This window comes from Mesoplodon densirostris, chromosome 8 (assembly GCF_025265405.1).
Source record: "Mesoplodon densirostris isolate mMesDen1 chromosome 8, mMesDen1 primary haplotype, whole genome shotgun sequence".
NCBI lineage: Eukaryota > Metazoa > Chordata > Mammalia > Artiodactyla > Ziphiidae > Mesoplodon > Mesoplodon densirostris.
The window spans coordinates 31,592,853-31,613,376 of NC_082668.1; the positions used below are offsets into that span (position 1 = coordinate 31,592,853).

The following is a 20,524-nucleotide window of genomic DNA, read 5'->3' on the forward strand; positions in this document are numbered from 1 at the left end:
GTTTCCTCACCTGCGAAACAGAATTAAAGACACCTACCACATGGAGTTGTCTGGAATAATTTATATAAGGTATTCGCTGATAGAATCAGCACTGAGTAAATGATGCCATTGTGGTGACCGACCTGATAGTAGTAAAATTTATTGAGTAAATAATTTGCATATATTCTGTTGTCTTCCCCTCTCTTTCCTATTTTAAGTCTTTAACTAGACAAGGGTATTTCTCTTTCTTTTTTTTAATTTTAATTTTTTTATTTAAGTATAGTTGATTTATAATGTTTCAGCAAAGTGATTCAGTTATACATATATTTATGTATTCTTTTTCAGATTCTTTTCCGTTATAGGTTACTACAAGATACTGACTGTAGTTCCCTGTGCTATATAGTAGGTCCTTGTTGTTCATCTATTTTATATATAGTAGTATGTACCTGTTAATCTCAAATTCCAAACTTATCCCCCCTCACCTTTCTCCTTTGGTAACCATACATTTTTTTCCTCTGTCTCCAGGTATTTCTTTGCTTCAGGATTTTTGCAGAGTTGAAAACAGAAGCTTCTAACTTTCTTCTGGTCTTTGGTCTTTGATTTTAGCACAAGCTCACTAAAGAGATTAGGTGTGCCCCTGGGGTCAGGGATGAAAGGAGTACACTCTTAAAGGAAAAGTGTGTGTGTGTGTGGGAGAGAGGGAAATAGATATTGACCTCTTGACCCATGGACTTTGCCAAAAGTGCCCTTACAACAAACCCTGACAGTTACCACCTGAAGGGACTGTGGGTACCTCAGCGGTAACCAGAGTGAGCATGGCCAGAAGGCCTCCCAAACGCTTTGTATGCTGTGTGATGTCCCAGAACTCTGGAATAATCAAAGAGGTTAAGTTCCAACAATGACTAAGAATAGTTGTCTGGCTAATGGAACATATGATTTCTAAACACCTCAGTATGTGCACCACTTAAAAACTCCTCATCTTTCTTGAACACCTTACTGCATGCCAGGTAGGATTCTAAGTGCTTTACATGTAATAATCATTTAATTGTCACAATACACAGTACTATTATCCCACTTTTAAAGGAGACTGAGAGGTTAAATATATGGCCCAAATTTACCCAGTTAGCAAGTAGTGTAGCCTGGATGTGGACTTAGGCATTCTAGCTTCCATGCTCTAAAATGCTTCCCATACCTGCTATATGATTGGGTCTACAATTCAGGACCTCTATCTGTGGGTTTAAGAAGACTGGATGGGGCCTCCCTGGTGGCGCAAGTGGTTAAGAGTCCGCCTGCCGATGCAGGGGATACGGGTTCGTGCCCCGGTCTGGGAGGATCCCATATGCCGCGGAGCGGCTGGGCCCGTGAGCCATGGCCGCTGGGCCTGCGCATCCGGAGCCTGTGCTCTGCAACGGGAGAGGCCACAACAGTGAGAGGCCCACATACCGCAAAAAGAAAAAAAAAAAAAGACTGGATGGGAAGACACTAGTTTAGAGTAGCATCTTCAGGGTAGATTTCAGACAGCGCTGACTGAGGACTCATGGTCTGTGTTAGTCATGGCAGCTGGCCGTGGGCGACAGGGGGCAGACTTAGAAACAAAAGTCTTCCTTTGAGGGAAATGAGGGCTAGGTTGATGGTGAAATCAGTGCCACCCCTAGGATCAGGTCATTTCCCAAGGAAGCCTGTCAGGCTGGGAGATGTGGGGCAACTGGGGGTCTGTACATAAAAGAGAGGTGCTGGAGGACCTTTGGGCTGTGGAGTAGCAGCAACAAGACATGGGGGAAAATGTCCTCCCAGTGTGGGACCCTTGCCCCTCTGTTTCACCAAGGGAACGTTTCCAGTTATGGATTCCATTGACCCCTCTCCTATTGCCTTCTCCTAGACTTCCCCTAAAGTGCCTAAATTTGTACTTAATTAGGGTTAATCAAATGTCTACTTTAAAAAGAGAAGTCTTTCAGGGAGTGGGAAGAACTTCCATGGGTCAGATTATTTGCCCCCCCCCCCCCCAGAGTGCAGCCGAGATGAACTTCACTAAGAAAACAGGTACTTTGATGGACGACAGTATAGAGAGGTAACTTTGGATCCTGAGCACTTTGGGAGAAAGCGTGGGCTTAGTGCAATGTCATGATAGGGAGGTAGGGGTGATAATAGGTCAGGAAAACTGGGGAGACATTCTTAAAGACTGATAGATATGAAGGGGCTAGGGAACATCTCCATAGTGTGTCCAGGAAAGTGGGAAGAGGGCAATTTCCTTCTCCAGCTCCTGGCTCAGATGGCTCCCCTGCTCCCACTTCTGGGTTAGTGTTCTGTGACTAGCTAAAGGTTACTGGACTTTAGTGGGCTTTTTGTAGGCTGGTCTGGGACCCTACAATCAGTAACTTTTTTTCCTATGGGGAAAACCATTCCCAGGTCCAAACGACCAATTTCTTAATGGGTTTTTGAAACACAGTCTGTTTTTATGTTGGGGATTGCCTGTAAACACGTTGCCTGCTTTCAAAATGATTTACACTGCATTTAAAAGCTAGAAATTCACTCACATGATCTTCTTCTGTATGGCTAATATGTCATCATGTTCCAGTGAAAGCCACACTGAGATATAAAAGGACTAAAGCTACCAACCAAAAGAAAAAAATCTTGAATTTATTTTGTCTTCTTCTTTCCTATAATTTTCACTACTTCCTGAAATCTAGGTGAGCAAGTCCCAACCCTTCAAGTGGCATTTGATGTTTCACCAATAACACGTTCAATCAAACCTCAGGCCCTTCCAAAATCCACCTAATTTGTGGACAGTTCTCTGCCTTGGTACTTCGTCCATTCCTCAGTTCAGTTGTTTTAGGAAATCAGGGGGAAACACTCCTCTGGTCATGGAGGGACACACTGGGAGGGATGTGATTATGGAGCTCAAGAGGGTCTCAGCAACTGAGAAGGGGTTGGTTGTTGCTGGTAGGAGCCAAACTACAACAGTTACGGATACATACGTTTGCTGGTTCTAATTCTTTACCTCATTCCATCTTTTGAAGCTTTTAAGAAAAGCATATGTTCTTGTCACAAAACAACAATCCATGAGGATACAGATGGAGCAGTTCTTACCCAAAGAAAGAGATTTACTTTTTGTCCTTTCAAAGAATTCTACTGCCTCCCTCTAAGGCAAATTCCTAGGTCTTGGGTGAATCGAAATGTCACTTGCCAACCTGAACAAATAGCCAGTGGTATGGTTATTTCTCATGAATAACTCAGTGAAGCCAGCTGGGTTCTTGGGATAGCTCAAAGATACTGGACCAGTAGACAAAAAGAAATCTTCTCTCTCCTTTTACCTAGCCGACAACGGCAGCAAGTTTAAGAATGACAATAGATCTGTTCTTTCTAACATGAAAGTACATGAAGGGAAAGTTCTTTTCTCTCTCTCTCTCTCCTTGAAAATCTAAGAAGATGAAGGAAGTTTATATCATTATGAGAATTAGAAGTTGTAGTAGACAACTCCTAATTCTGTCCGGCATCCATTTTTCCCTTCCCCTGTTAATAAAACATTGATTTTCTTTTAGGGACTACTTCTTCACCTATACTCATTCATGGAATTTATGTAGGTCTGATTCTACTTTCTGGTTCCAGGAGTGATCTTGCGATGCAGTTCTGACCAGTAAACGTACTGTATCTTTCTGGCCATGGGAGCTCAGGAGTGGATATGTGACCCAGGCTGAGTCAATAAGCCATTGAGGATTGCATTGAACATCAGTTCTACGACCTCCTGGACATCCTGGGGGTGAGACACTCTTTCTATAGAGTTGTTGGGTTGGAGCTGCTGATGGCTGTCTTGCCACCATATGTGGGAGCCCCTTGACAATGGTCCCTACAGAGAGAATAACAAAGGTGAGAGATGGAGAAGGACAGACCCCTAATGGCCTGTCTGGAAGGACAGGATCCAGCTTTGCCTGAAGTCAGATATGCCTAGGGACTTTAAAGTTACACAAGACAAAAAAAGTTTCCTTTTTTGCTTAGGCCAGTTTGAATTAGGTTTCTGTGGCAACTTAAGAGCCACTGACTTATCCAGAATTGTTTTACAATGTCCCTAGTTTTTTTGTTTTTTAACATCTTTATTGGAGTATAATTGCTTTACAATGGTGTGCTAGTTTCTGATGCATAAAAAAGTGAATCAGCTATATGTATACATATATGCCCATATCCCCTCTCTCTTGTGTCTCTCTCCCACCCTCCCTAACCCACCCCTCTAGGTGGACACAAAGCACCGAGCTGATCTCCCTGTGCTGTGTGGCTGCTTCCCACTAGCTATCTATTTTATATTTGGTAGTGTATATATGTCCATGCCACTCTCTCACTTCATCCCAGCTTACCCTTGCCCCTCCCCATGTCCTCAAGTGCATTCCCTACATCTGAGTCTTTATTCCTGTCCTGCCCCTAGGTTCCTAAAAACCATTTTTTTTAAGATTCCATATATATGCATTAGCATATGGTATTTATTTTTCTCTTTCTGACTTACTTCACTCTCTATGACATACTCTAGGTCCATCCACCTCACTACAAATAATTCAGTTTTGTTTCTTTTTATGGCTAATATTCCACTGTATATATGTGCCACATCTTTGTTATCCATTCATCTGTCCATGGACACTTAGGTTGCTTACATGTCCTGGCTATTGTAAATAGAGCTGCAATGAATATTCTGGTACATGACTGTTTTTGAATTATGGTTTTCTCAGGGTATATGCCCAGTAGTGGGATTGCTGGGTAATATGGTAGTTCTAGTTTTAATTTTTTAAGGAACCTCCTTACTATTCCCATACTGGCTGTAGCAATTTACATTCCCACCAACAGTGCAAGAGGGCACCCTTTTCTCCACACCTTCTCCAGCATTTATTGTTTCTAGATTTTTTGATGATGGCCATTCTGACTGGTGTGAGGTGATACCTCATTGTAGTTTTGATTTGCATTACTCTAATGATTAGTGATGTTGAGCATCCTTTCATGTGTTTGTTGGCAATCTGTATATCTTCTTTGGAGAAATGTCTATTTAGGTCTTCTGCCCATTTTTGGATTGGATTGTTTGTTTTTTTGATATTGAGCTGCATGAGCTGCTTGCATATTTTGGAGATTAATCCTTTGTTAGTTGCTTTATTTGCAAATATTTTCTCCCATTCTGAGGGTTGTCTTTTCGTCTTGTTTATGGTTTCCTTTGCTGTGCAAACGCTTAAAGTTTCATTAGGGCCCATTTGTTTATTTTTGTTTTTATTTCCATTTCTCTAGGAGGTGGGTCAAAAAGGATCTTGCTGTGATGTATGTCATAGAGTGTTCTGCCTATGTTTTCCTCTAAGAGTTTTATAGTGTCTGGCCTTACATTTAGGTGTTTAATCCATTTCGAGTTTATTTTTGTGTATGGTGTTAGGGAGTGTTCTAATTTCATTCTTTTACATGTAGCTGTCCAGTTTTCCCAGCACCGCTTGTTAAAGAGCCTGTCTTTTCTCCATTGTATATTCTTGCCTCCTTTCTCAAAGATAAGGTGACCATATGTGTGTGGGTTTATCTCTGGGCTTTTTATACTGTTTCATAGATATATATTTCTGTTTCTGTGCCAGTACCATACTGTCTTGATTACTGTAGCTTTGTAGTATAGTCTGAAGTCAGGGAGCCTGACTCCTCCAGCTCCATTTTTCTTTCTCAAGATTGCTTTAGCTATTTGGGGCCTTTTGTGTTTCCATACAAATTGTGAAATTTTTTGTTCTAGTACTGTGAAAAATGCCGCTGGTAGTTTGATAGGGATTGCACTGAATCTGTAGACTGCTTTGGGTAGTAGAGTCATTTTCACAATGTTGACTCTTCCAATCCAAGAACATGGTATACCTCTCCATCTGTTTGTATCATCTTTAATTTCTTTCATCAGTGTCTTACAGTTTTCTGCATACAGGTCTTTTTTCTCCCTAGGTAGGTTTATAACTAGATACTTTATTATTTTGGTTGCAATGGTAAATGGGAGTGTTTCCTTTATTTCTCCTTCAGATATTTCATCATTAGTGTGTAGGAATGTGAGAGGTTTCTGTTAATTAATTTTGTATCCTGCTACTTTACCAAATTCATGATTAGCTCTAGTAGTTTTCTGGTAGCATCGTTGGGATTCTCTATGTATACTATCATGTCATTTGGAAACAGTGACAGCTTTACTGCTTTTCCGATTTGGATTCCTTTTCTTTTTCTTCTCTGATTGCTGTAGCTAAAACTTCCAAAACTATGTTGAATAACAGTGGTGAGAGTGGGCAACCTTGTTCTGTTCCTGATGTTAGTGGAAATGGTTTCAGTTTTTCACCATTGAGAACGATGTTGGCTGTGAGTTTGTCATATATGGCCTTTATTATGTTGAGGTAAGTTCCCTCTATGCCTACTTTCTGGAGGATTTTTATCATAAATGGGTTTTAAATTTTGTTGAAAGCCTTTATCTGCATCTATTGAGATGATCATATGGTTTTTCTCCTTCAATTTGTTAATATGGTTTATCACATTGATTGATTTGTGTATACTGAAGAATCCTTGCATTCCTGGGATAAACTCCATATGATCATGGTGTTTGATCCTTTTAATGTGCTTTTGGATTCTGTTTGCTAGTATTCTGTTGAGGATTTTTGCATCTATGTTCATCAGTGGTATTGGCCTGTAGTTTTCTTTTGTGACATCTTTGTCTGGTATTGGTATCAGAGTGATGGTGGCCTTGTAGAATGAGTTTGGGAGTGTTCCTCCCTCTGCTATATTTTGGAAGAGTTTGAGAAGGATTGGTGTTAGCTCTTCTCTAAATGTTTGATAGAATTTGCCTGTGAAGCCATCTTGTCCTGAGCATTTGTTTGTTGGAAGATTTTTAATCACAGTTTTAATTTCAGTGCTTGTGATTGGTCTGTTTATATTTTCTATTTTTTCCTGGTTCAGTCTTGGAGGTTGTGCTTTTCTAAGAATTTGTCCTTTTCTTCCAGGTTGTCCATTTTATTGGCATAGAGTTGCTTGTAGTAATCTCTCATGATCCTTTGTATTTCTGAAGTGTCAATTGTTACTTCTCCTTTTTCATTCCTAATTATATTGATTTGAGTCTTCTCCCTTTTTTCTTGATGAGTCTGGCTTATGGTTTATAAATTTTCTTTATCTTCTCAAAGAACCAGCTTTTAATATTATTGATATTTGCTATCGTTTCCTTCATTTCTTTTTCATTCATTTCTGATCTGAACTTTATGATTTCTTTCCTTCAGCTAACTTTGGGGTTTTTTGTTCTTCTTTCTCTAACTGTTTTAGGGGTAAGGTTAGGTTGTTTATTTCAGATGAATTTTTGTTTCTTAAGGTAGGATTGTATTGCTCTAAACCTCCCTCTTAGAACTGCTTTTGCTGCATCCCATAGGTTTTGGGTTGTCATGTTTTCACTGTCATTTGTTTCTAGGTATTTTTTGATTTCCTCTTTGATTTCTTCAGTGATCTCTTGGTTATTTAGTAGAGTATTGTTTAGTCTCCATGTATTTGTATTTTTTACAGTTTTTTTCCTGTAATTGATATCTAGTCTCATAGCATTGTGGTCAGAAAAGATACTTGATACAATTCCAATTTTCTAAAATTTACTAAGGCTTGATTTGTGACCCAAGGTATGATCTATCCTGCAGAATATTCCATGAGCACTTGAGAAGAAAGTGTATTCTGTTGGTTTTGGATGAAATGTCGTATAAATATGAATTAAGTCCATCTTGTTTAATGTGTCATTTAAAGCTGTGTTTCCTTATTTACTTTCATTTTGGATGATGTGCCCATTGGTGAAAGTGTGATGTTCAAGTCCCCTACTATGATTGTGTTACTGCCCATTTCCCCTTTTATGGCTGTTAGCATTTGCCTTATGTATCAAGGTGCTCCTATGTTGGGTGCATAAAGATTTACAATTGTTGTATCTTCTTCTTGGATTGATCCCTTGATCATTATGTAGTGCCCTTCTTTGTCTCTTGTAATAGTCTTTATTTTAAAGTGTATTTTCTCTGATAGGAGAGTTGCTACTCCAGCTTTCTTCTGATTTCCATTTGCATGGAATATCTTTTTCCATCACCTCACTTTCAGTCTGTATGTGTCCCTACGTCTGAAGTGGGTCTCTTGTAGACAACATATGTATGGGTCTTGTTTTTGTATCCATTCAGCCAGTCTATGCCTTTTGGTTGGAGCATTTAATCCATTTACATTTAAGGTTAATTATTAATATGTATATTCCTATTACCATTTTCTTAATTGTTTTGGGTTTGTTATTGTAGATCTTTCCTTCTCTTTTGTTTCCTGCCTAGAGAAGTTCCTTTAGCATTTGTTGTAAAGCTGGTTTGGTGATGCTGAATTCTCTTAGCTTTTGCTTGTCCATAAAGATCTTATTTCTCTGTCAAATCTGAATGAGATCCTTGCTGGGTAGAGTAATCTGGGTCGTAGGTTTTTTCCTTTCATCACTTTAAATATGTCCTGCCACATGCTTCTGGCTTGCAAAGTTTCCCTGAGAAATCAGCTGTTAACCTTATGGGGATTCCCTTGTATGTTATTTGTTGCTTTTCCCTTGCTGCTTTTAAATTTTTTCTTTGTATTTAATTTTTGATAGTTTGATTAATATATGTCTTGGCATGTTTCTCCTTGGATTTATCCTGTATGGGACTCTCTGTGCTTCCTGGACTTGATTGACCCTTTCCTTTCCCATATTAGGGAAGTTTTCAGGTATAATCTCTTCAAATATTTTCTCAGTCACTTTCTGTTTATCTTCTCCTGGGACCCCTATAATTTGAGTGTTGGTGTGTTTAACCATGTCCCAGAGGTCTCTGAGAGTGTCCTCAATTCTTTTCATTCTTTTTTCTTTATTCTGCTCTGCGGTAGTTATTTCCACTATTTTATCTTCCAGGTCACTTACCTGTTCTCCTGCCTCAGTTATTCTGCTATTGATTCCTTCTAGAGAATTTTTAATTTCATTTATTGTGTTGTTCATCATTGTTTGTTTGTTCTTTTGTTATTCTAGGTCCTTGTGAAACGTTTCTTACATTTTTTTCCATTCTATTTCCAAGATTTTGGATCATCTTTACTATCATTACTCTGAATTCTTTGTCAGGTAGACTGTCTATTTCCTCTTCATTTGTTTGGTCTGTTGGGATTTTACCTTGCTCCTTCATCTGCTGAGTATTTCTCTGTTTCTTGTTTTGCTTAACTTACTGTGTTTGGGGTCTCCTTTTTGCTGGCTGCAGGTTCATAATTCCTGGTGTTTTTGGGGTCTGCCCCCAGTGGGTAAGGTTAGTTCAGTGGGTTGTGTACGCTTCCTGGTGGAGGAGACTGTTGCCTGTGTTGTGGTGGATGAGGCTGGATCTTGTCTTTCTGGTGGGCAGGACCGTGTCCAGTGGTGTGTTTTGGGGTGTCTGTGACCTTATTATGATTTTAGGCAGTCTCTCTACTAATGGGTGGGGTTGTGTTCCTGTCTTGCTAGTTGTTGGCCATGGGGTGTCCAGCACTGGAGCTGCTGTTCATTGAGTGGAGCTGGGTCTTAGCGTTGAGACAGAGATCTCTGGGAGAGCTCCTGACGACTGATATTACTTGGGGCGGGAGGTTTCTGGTGGACCAATGTCCTGAACTCGGCTCTCCCACCTCAGAGGCTCAGCTCTGACTCCTGGCTGGAGCACCAAGACCCTGTCAGCCACACAGGTCAGAAGAAAAGGGAGAGAAAAAAAAAAAAAGAAAGAAAGAAAAACTGAACTAAAATAAAAGTTATTAAAATAAAAAATTAAAAAAATTAGTTAAATAAAAAAATTTAAAAGTAATAAAAAAAATTAAGAAGAGAGCAACCAAACCAATAAAGAAATCCATCAATGGTAAGAAGTATTAAAAACTATTTTTAAAAAATGGACAGACAGATCCCTAGGACAAATGGTAAAAGCAAACCTATATAGACAAAATCACACACAGAAGTATATACATACACACTCACAAAAAGAGAAAAAGTTGGAAAAATATATGTATCGTTGCTCCCAAAGTTCACCTCGTCAATTTGAGATGATTTGTTGTCTATTCAGGTATTCCACAGATGCAGGGTACATCAAGTTGATTGTGGAGCTTTAATCCGCTGCTCCTGAGGCTGCTGGGAGAGATTTCCCTTTCTCTTCTTTGTTCTCACAGCTCCTGGGGTTCAGCTTTGGATTTGGCCCCGCCTCTGCAGGTAGGTCGCCTGAGGGCGTGTGTTCTTCGCTCAGAAAGGACGGGGTTAAAGGAGCCGCTGATTCGGGGGCTCTGGCTTACTCAGGCCTGGGGGGAGAGAGGGGTACGGATGCGGGGCGAGCCTGCGGCGGCAGAGGCCGGCGTGACGTTGCACCATCCCGAGGCGCGCCGTGCGTTCTCCCGGGGAAGTTGTCCGTGGATCACGGGACCCTGGCAGTGGCGGGCTGCACAGGCTCCCAGGACGGGAGGTGTGGAGAGTGAGCTGTGCTCGCACACAGGCTTCTTGGTGGCAGCAGCAGCGACCTTAGCATCTCATGCCCGTCTCTGGGGTCCGCGCTGACAGCCGTGGTTCGCGCCTGTCTCTGGAGCTCATTTATGTGGTACTATGAATCCCCTCTCCTCGTGCACCAGGAAACAATGGTCTCCTGCCTCTTAGGCAGATCCAGACTTTTTCCCGGACTCCCTCCCGGCTAGCTGTGGCGCACTAACCCCTTCAGGCTGTGTTCACGCAGCCAACCCCAGTCCTCTCCCTGCGCTCCAACCGAAGCCTGAGCCTCAGCTCCCAGCCCCGCCCGCCCTGGCAGGTGAGCAGACAAGCCTCTCGGGCTGGTGAGTGCCAGTCGGCACCGATCCTCCGTGCGGGAATCTCTCCGCTTTGCCCTCCGCACCCCTGTTGCTGTGCTCTCCTCCGCGGCTCCGAAGCTTTCCCCCCGCCCACCCCCCATCTCCACCAGTGAAGGGGCTTCCTAGTGTGTGGAAACATTTCCTCCTTCACAGCTCCCTCCCACTGGTGCAGGTCCCTTCCCTATTCTTTGTCTCTGTTTTTTCTTTTTTCTTTTGCTCTACCCAGGTACGTGGGGACTTTCTTGCCTTTTGGGAGGTCTGAGGTCTTCTGCCAGCAGCATTCAGTAGGTGTTCTGTAGGAGTTGTTCCACATGTAGATGTATTTCTGATGTATTTGTGGGGAGGAAAGTGATCTCCACGTCTTACTCCTCCACTATCTTGAAAGTTCCCCCCGCCCTCGTCCCTAGTTTTTAACAAATACCTTCAAGGAGCAGGAGAAGGAAAATATGAACAAGTCTTAGTTCTTGCATTGGACCACAGTACAGCAGGAGCTCATTTCTCTTATCCATCATGTGTAGAAAATAACCTTCTGATGGTTTTGTACTTGTGTGGCTATTACACATTCCATCTCAAATCCTTTCCTAAGATGGCTAGCACGAGCTCAGCATCTTGATCTCCCTTTCTTCTGACTACAGAAATCACCAGCTGTGTCTGTTATTGTCCAGACAGCTGCCAAGTATATTCCATCCATTTGGTTTCTAAATCATCTTCATAATAGAAGAAACAACTCTTTCAGAATGTTTTTATTTATTCACCCAACCATCTCTTTGTTCCAACCATGACCTACCTGAACCAATCCCTTTTGCCATAAAGACATAGTGTTATGTCTTTTATGACAGTGGAAACCAGCTTACCTTCTTCCCACCCATGTGTCTACGAACCCCTTTTACAGATAAACATTCTTCTAATTTAGCCAAAGAATTAAAAAGAGGAAGGAGGTATAATATATGCCATGCAGCTCTTGAAGAGAAACAGTAATAAAGGTACTAATATTTGTAGAAAGCTCTAGAGCCATCCCATTTCTGAAATTATTACTTATAGGATATTCATGCTGCTGTTAAATAAGCAGATAATCTGTATCTGCTAATAATAATAATAATAATAATAATAATAATAATAATAATAATAAAGCCCAACAAGGACAAACCACAGCCTGCTGCCAGAGGACTGTGGCAGTCTTAACAAATTTTACAGAACATAAAATGCCAGCAGATAACAGGTATTATGTTTTCTTTTGGCAAATATGAACACTTCACAGCTAGCCTATCTTGCTCACTTAATTGGGCCTATAAAAACTCACCAGGCATCTCTTGGAGCCATTGAAATTCCCTCCACTTGTTCTTTACAGCTTTTCAGAGCCTAGATGGGAAAACAGCTACCAAACAGACTTGCTGAAAAGATTTTTAAGGTCTCATGTCTATATTTACAAACCTTGCAATCTGTGTGTATTCATTTATTTCAACACAAATGAAGTGAATAAATCAGGAGCTCCTTTGGGAAAAGAAAAACCACCATATTTGAGAGAAAAAGAACAAAATATGTGACTGAGGCAACTCCCAAATGTTCTCTATCGCTTTCCCAGCACCCCTCATGCACACCCTGCTTCCAACAGAACTAACTGCATTCTCTGAGCTCATTTAGAAGATAATACTACTCTACACTACAGCATTTCTCACACTTATTAATGTCCTTTTTTTTTGGGTTTTGGTTTAGATGTCTGTATTCCTGGCTAGACTGTGAGTTCCTCCAACATAGAGATGATATATTATTGTTACCAGTACTGGGCGTATGCTTAGACTGAGCAAATATTGGTCAAAATTGAATAGGAGACACAGAAAAAAGAGAAGGAAAAGAGAGAGAGGTATGAGAGCAACGGAGAACCCAAAGGAGCAGTAAGAGAAATCTTTGGCTCTGGGCCACTGGGCAGGTGCAACATAGGTAGAAAACTACCCACAAGATGGCCTGGGAAGATGCAGAAAGTCTGACGGGGGTCAAAGAAAAAAAAGAGTGATAAAAATACATTCCAAAAAATATTAATAAGGAGCAGCCTTTCCTAAAAGCATACTCCAAAATTTCTCTAGGATTGTCTTCCAAGTTTCTAATATACAGCCTGCAATTTCATTATACATTTCTTGTGCAGAAAATGACAACTGTATCATGACACCTGGCTAAAAGTGACTGTAAACTGCACCCTAACTTCAGAGATGTGAAAAATAAAATAAAAAAACAATAAAACCACCAGAAAACTATGAACAGAACCTAATAATCTTTTCAGTGATTCATAGATCCTAATACTCTTTCTGTGATTTTTTTTTTTTTTTGCCGTACGCGGGCCTCTCACTGTTGTGGCCTCTCCCGTTGCGGGGCATGGGCTCTGGATGCGCAGGCTCAGTGGCCATGGCTCACAGGCCCAGCCGCTCCACGGCATGTGGGATCTTCCCAGACCGGGGCACGAACCCGTGTCCCCTGCATCAGCAGGCGGACTCTCAACCACTGTGCCACCAGGGAAGCCCTCCATGATTGTTTTAATAATTTTGGCTTTGAAGACTTTTGTGAGCATACTTTCTTTCTTTTTGGCCTTTTAAAAAAGTAGTTCTTAGGTAACTTATTCCCCTAATTTCCTTCTCGATAGATCAGAAGTTCCCCAGTATAGTGTGACTTGAGGGGATATTTGTCAGGCCTCTCAGTCTGAGGTACTGAGAGCTTGGGGGATTCTGAGTCCATGAAAGTATTTTTTGATGATGCTGGTCCATGTACTGATCTTGTTAGATAAGTAGAACTTACCTTGTTAGATAAGTAGAACTACTTCAGTGTTTACTGAAGCAATTGGAATCAATGCCCTACTTTTAGATTTGTGAGTCAGAAAGCTTGATGACCACCTGGAGAAGCACCTGGGAGCCCTCTCTTGGGTCCCATCCCTCCCCTTCATGGACTGTCTATCAGTTTTTAACAGGCACCCTCGGTGATCCTGAAGACCAGCCAATCTAGGAACCACAGTCTCATAAAAGCTGCCTTGTTGTGTCTGGCTGACTGGCAGGAATGAAATGGTTTCTAAACTTGCTTTCCTAGATCTCTCCAAAAGTAGCAAGACAACGGAGTGGTTTCTCAGGTCTACATTGGACAAAAGATACTAGTGTTTTTCCTTGGCTTGTGGAGAGGATGGGAAAGGATGCTGAGATTCTAATCCCTGGTTTGGAGTATCACAGCCAATCACAATGAACAGTCATCTTTTATGACAGTGCATTTCCCAAGCATCCCTTTGGGAAGCTGGAGTCCCCAGCTGTCTGGGAAATGTAAAATCAGTCACTTTTGGCAAAGCTCAACATACCCGGGCATGGGAAACACAAATGAAAATAGAGAGACTCTTTTACTCACTAGATTGTTTGTCTGGTTACACATTTGCTCAGCACAGAAACAGAATCATCAAGATAGGGATGACCCGAGTGTGTAGTTATCTAGCTCAGGTTTGATGAAGGTAAGAGGAAACTTTAAGTCTCATGAGTGTAAGCATTTTCATCCTTTCAGCTTGATGTAAGGAGGTCATATAAAGTAAGGTCCAAACAACAAGGACTACTTTATCTAAAATTACTTATCTTATTTTGCTCATAGGAATTCACACTGGTTTTGAGGAGGAAGACTTTTCAATGCACTTGACATGGTGGAAACAACTTCCCTTTATTTTATTGTCCATTTGATTGAGGGAACAGGGCCTCATGTATAGAGTCTTTCATCAAAGTCAATAAGTCAATCTGATTAAGCTTGAAATGAATTGTTGTAGATTGTTATTCTGTGAACACCTTTCCCTTCTGTTACTGAGAGTCTAAGTGGCCAGTTGCCCCATCACTGTAAATGCCATTCTGCTTAATCCTAACATCTGTAATAAAACCAGTAAATAGCTGTTTGTTCGGATCTGTAGTCACAGGATGCTTATCTGTGGAAGAGGCTGAAGCCATTTGGTTGGAGATTGCTAATCCTTACTGTGTACTGCTGATTAGTGTTTTTAAACTCTGCCATATAAGGAAGAATCTATGGGGCTAAGAAATTTCAGTCGCTCTGCACAACAGTGGTGGATGCTGAAACTGAGTTTGGAACCCCCTGTGTAAAAGTACTAGGCTTCATGCATGAGAAACCACAGTATCCAAGTGAAGACTAGAGGGAATCAGCTCAGTGGCTGGACTCTACTCTCCCTACTCTGACCTCGTGAACACAAATATGAGTGTGAAAATCAAGAAAGGAAACTTTCCTTTAATACATCTGTCCTTCGAAAGAGCTGGTGTGGCCACCAGGGACAAGACAGTTCCTTATGGGGTTCTCAAAACAGCACTAAAAACTGTAGGAGAAGGCAGTAATCATCAAAGAGGATGAGTGAGAGCCTTGCCTTCTTGAAAAAGGCAAGAGAATGAATCATGCTATTTTGAAAAAACCCAGAAAATATTTCTTTAGAGGTCACAATATTCTTTTCTCTTCCCAAATGTTGAAGGATTTGGCAAAGAGAACCCTCTAATAAAAAACTGCCCTTATCTCAAAATAAAATGATCTTAGTGTACTGGTAAGATCAGCAAAATGTAAATTGTTCAGATACAATATACAAACAGTTGATATCTTTGAATTGATATCTTTCGGACCCTTCTGAAATTTATTTCTAATATCATTTTCCAAAGGAGAGATGGCTTATGTTGCATGGTCTGTTAATGCTTGACCAGATGTCTGAGACTCAAGAGATGGAGGGCAAGGATTAAGGCTCAGTAGATGATGGCCAAGATTCCTTGTGTTCTTTAAAATAGCTAACATCTGCTCCATCCCAACAAGCTGGCATACAAGTCCAACAGGGAGTAAATATGAGAGCAATTAAGATGAACTACTGTGCATTAGGGTGGTTTGATTTATAGAAACAACTTCTGTGGGAGAAAATGGCTGTGATTTAGGTAATGTTCACATCTATGAAACTGAAGTAACCTAAATATAGCTTGATATGTACAGCACATTCTTGGCCTTGTTCTTCTGCTCTTAACTACATCAGTAAAGATGAATTCAATGATTGCAATCAGGCATGGACTTACCCAGTGAAGGTCATAGTCAGGTCTTGCTCTTCCTTCACTGTCCTCATATAAAGTGAAAGCTTCCCTCCGAGCCTGATAATACTCCTTCCGCAACTTCTGGATGCGGTCAGTGCTTCCACTCATGGAACGGCCACTGCAGGACATAATCAGACAGTCACACAATGTACATCATCCTGGAAACTCGCTTTCTGATTTTTTTTTTTATTAAAGCAGCTGACATCCAAATTTGGAAGATTCAGTAATATCATACAGACATGCTAGGAGAACTGTGAAATCCCTGGTAATAAAAATAAATAAAAAACAGTCTTTATGTGCATATGTTTAGCTCCAAGGGTCAAAACATCTAACTTGGGATTAATAAATGCCTTTTGAGTGAGAACTTAAGATAAGGTCCTGATCTTTAAAGCAATTAAAAGAGCCATCACCTTTTTCTTATAATCATATGTACAGTGTTTGGTTAAATTTTAATGTAGTATCTCATTTTCTCAAATAAGTGTTGACAACTTGAGACCAGTTGTTTGACCTGAAGGTTGGAGGTGATGCAGAGTTGGCAGGTGCCACTGTTCATTTCAATGACATTTGTGAATTTTTGGAGTGGGGCTGGAGTACATGTCATTATGTGGGTGTAGGCAGGACATAGAGAAAGAGAAGAAGGTGGAAGCCATGTGAAGAAGTAAAAAGAAAAATAAAGAGCTGGTCATAGAACATACCATCTTGGTTACTTGTCCAAGCTTTTCCTCTCTCTACTTAGCTACTTCTTCCTCTCAGGAATTACAGCTTCTCCAGTGACTTATCCATTCAACTCCACACTGGTCAGCCAGTGGCTCCCTTTTAACTTGGATCTGTCACCATCGTTTCAACAGAACCAACATCACGTGATACAATCAGGGCTAGGAAGCAAGGGGAGGATGCTAGGCAGGGCTCTACAGCTGATCAACTTCTTTGGTTCATCTGAGGCATAACTGAGTGCCCTATTGTGTCAGACCTTATGTTAAGACCTGGGGATCTTAAAACAAACAAACAAACAGAACTCGTTCACAAAAAGCACACAGTCTGGGAGGTGGGGGGCTGAAAGGGATACAGAGGACCACAATCCACGGTGACTGGTGCTGTAGGTGTGCGCAGGGGCTGTGGGGACTCACACTGCTTAAGCTTTAACAGGGTGAGAGCAGGGCCATGGAAGGAGACCACAGAAGGCTCTACAGAGGAGGTGACACTTTAGCTGAGTCTTGAAGGATGCATAGGTGCTCAATAGCTGGACAAGTGAGGTGAGGAAATTCCAGGTGGAGGGAAGGGCAATGCAAAGGACAGAAATGAGAAAGCACCTTGCTTTGGGGGAATACAAGGAAGTCAGTTGGGCAAGCAGTGGTCCTCGGCTTCTTCTGTCCTGCCTTGTACCCATATTGGGTGATGTATGTTCCCTTCCTTCTCTCATTTAGGAAGCAAATTATAATAAAAAGGGAGTGCTGGTACTTTAGGGATATTCTGAATTTACTCTAATAAATGATGAAATATATCACTTGCAAATGTTGGTACTTTAACTCAATTTGTAACAATTAATCATAATGATACTCATATTTCATGGGTATGTGAGAATCACTGCTCAAGTATATACAGGGAATATGGGAGGAAACAGGGAAGAGAGACAGGTGAGACTGAGAAAAGTAGGTAGGGGTCCCGTGGTGAAGCCCTCTACGTGCCAAAAACATCCCCAAGTATTACAGTTGAGCTTTAAGTTTAAATGAGATATCTGATAGAATGAGATATCTGAAAGCAATAGAAAGAAGTCATCTATTATTTTGTTAAAACATTTAAAAATTATACTTAAACTATAAAAGAAAAGGGTGAGTAAACATTTTTTGGAAGGAAAACATTCTTCCCAAACTAGATTGTAAGTTAATTGAAAGCAGGACCACGTGTCTCAACATCCTCTGTACAAAGTTAGCACAGAGTTCTTGGCTTCCTACCTGCTCTACGGACACCAAGCAGCTTATGCCTTTGTTTAAGAAAAGACAAGTTCTTAGGGATCACATACCTTGATTTTTCTTCAATATGTATTTTTAAAACTTGCAAAATAGTTCTAACTCTGTTTCCTGACTATACTTATTTTTTTGAACAAAATTTTCCTCGAGAACTTGGAAAAGATAGCAGTAAGAAGAAAGTGGAACATCTGATATGCTTTTCTGAACAACGGAAGGCAGGAAAGACAGCACAGCCCAATTCTGAACAGGTTCCCTCACTCTTGAGTACTCTGAGCTAACTATAGGCCTGCATCCACTGTGCAGGCTTCTGCCCATTACATGCATGCATGATCTGTGCTTAAACTCACCAGATGAGTTCAATCAACGTGGTGCAAACACAGCATACATAATCTATTAGTTTACCCAAAAAAACCGAAGCACTGAATTCAAGCAGAATGAAGTCATCAGTAATAAAGGAAAAAGAAAGAAATTGATAAGGGACTGTTTTAAAAATCCCCACAATTTTCCTACATTTGTGGGAAAAAATAATCATACTCAGACCGCAAACTATTCTTCCATATGCTGATAAATAAATAAATTTAAAAATACGGGTTTGATCAGATTTCAGTTCTCAGATAGAAGGAATGGGGAAAGAATACAAAATCAGCTGTTTACGATTCAGAAAATCCCCTATGGCTGACAGGAACATGACTATTTACTCAGAGAAGAAATCTGACCTCAGAGAAAAACAGGAAAAAAGTCTAGAAATTCATGGACCATCTAAGTGCAAAACATTCTCCCTTGTGTGAATATTTTAAAGAAGTTATGGGGCACCGTGCAAACCTTTCATGATAAGCCAGGACTACATCGCAACATTCTCTCTCTTTTTTTTTCTCTCTCTCTAACCCTCACTCTACTTCTAGTAACTGTATCAGATTTTTTCCCAGGTAGTTGGTTTATATAATACAATTAGGAATAGAAAATTCTGATTTCATCTCTCAGCTCTTCTGTGCAGATAACACACACAGGTTTACCATCAAATCAATAAAAAATAAATAAAACAAAAAACAACACAGCTACTGCAACCAAAGCAGTTAACTGATTCCATTTTGTGTTGAAGAAGTAGAAGTTTGAAGAGGAACATAAAAATGCCTTTGTCATAAGAGCAGCAATAATCATAATAGTCATAATTTATGGAACATTTATTCAGCCAATATATTGATATAGACTTTTAGTTACTCTACTTTCTGCTCAGAGCAGACATCACTAATCACTTACGGCCTTCCTTCCCCATAATCCTAGACATGCCCTTAGGATCCTTCTTAACCCAGAACTTCAGAGAGCTACTACCAATCTGTAGGAGCTGGAACTTGAGTTGAGTTACATAATTGCTGTGTAATGGGTGTTGTAAATACTTCAGAATCACAGAAGAATACTTAAAGGTAGCTTTTATTGTTTTGCTCCATAGACATGAGGAAGCTGAGGGTCATGGCTAATAGATGTACAAGGTCTAACTTCAAAGAAGGCTCTTTCCACCACTGCTTACTACGTTTCAACCTGCATCTCCTCCTTCATCTCAGTTATATCTTAAAGACTAGGTCCTCTAACAACATACTGGACCAGAATGGAATTAAGGCCAGCCTTGAGGAGTTACTTTCTGAGGACTCCTGTTTTTCCTCCCTCTATTTACATGTTAACGGTTCCATTCTCCTGGCTTTATGCAACTTAGTAGTAGAGCTTCTAAGAATTTTGCCTGATAGCTTCAGAAGTAACATCAGCTTATGATGTAACTCACATACCCTTGCAATCATATAAAATCTGGTAAAGTATCAATAATCCCATCTCCAAGTTGCTAGTTAGAAAATTAGGCTTACTGTATTATTTGTTCACTGGATAAGGTAAAGGTTAGCCATTCTTACCAAAAAAGTTCCTATTATAGCTGTATCCATATGTAGGTGATCAACGCCACTCCTGCACTTTCAATGTGCTGAAATTTTATTTTAAATTAATTCAATCAGTATAACAAAACAGATTTATATTGCAGTGATTTCTTGTCAATTATACTGCCTACGTCTTTAAAGGCAGATGTATAGTTAAATAGGATTTTAACACTTTAAAGTTGGAAATAGTTTAAAGTTGCAATGAAATTCAGAAATGATGTCATTTTCTTCATCGTCACCTATAGTAATATATCCCCAAATGCAATACACATCACAGTAAGGCATTATCTGCTCCTTTGGAATCTAACCTTATTCTTCCTAGTTCATAATTACCTCAATTGAAATACATTTTAAAATGAGTGTTCATTTGTGCACGCCATAGCCTCCTCCCATTACTACAACAGGCTGGAGAAAAGAAACTAACATTTATTAAGCTCCCATGATGCCTTAAGTATAATATGTATGCTTTACATACTTCATCTCATTTAATCCCCCAATTTTTGAGGATGACATCGTTATTAACATTTCACAAATGAGCATATGCTGAGGCTCAGATAAGTAGCCCAATTGGTGAATGGCGGACCAGGAGATGTGTGACTCCAAAGCCAGTGTTATTTTGACCATACCTTGCTGCCTTGTGAGAAATGCATTACAATGCAGTGGCATTTTGTAGCAGCAGTGCACAGGCATTTCAAGACAGAGGGAATTTAGCAGAGCACATTTATAGCCATACCTTTTGATATTCTTCTATTTGCACAGACCTTTGTAATAA

General features: G+C 40.4%; 1 protein-coding gene across 2 annotated transcripts in view; it reads right to left on the reverse strand.

The window, feature by feature from the left end:
- PARD3B (par-3 family cell polarity regulator beta) overlaps positions 1 to 20,524 on the reverse strand; it is a 1,067,283-nt gene that overhangs the window by 123,923 nt on the left and 922,836 nt on the right. For both annotated transcript variants that reach the window (XM_060106399.1, XM_060106400.1), the window contains exon 21: positions 15,852 to 15,984. In XM_060106399.1, the coding sequence (XP_059962382.1) occupies positions 15,852 to 15,984 (133 nt within the window). The remainder of the gene's footprint in view (positions 1 to 15,851; positions 15,985 to 20,524) is intronic.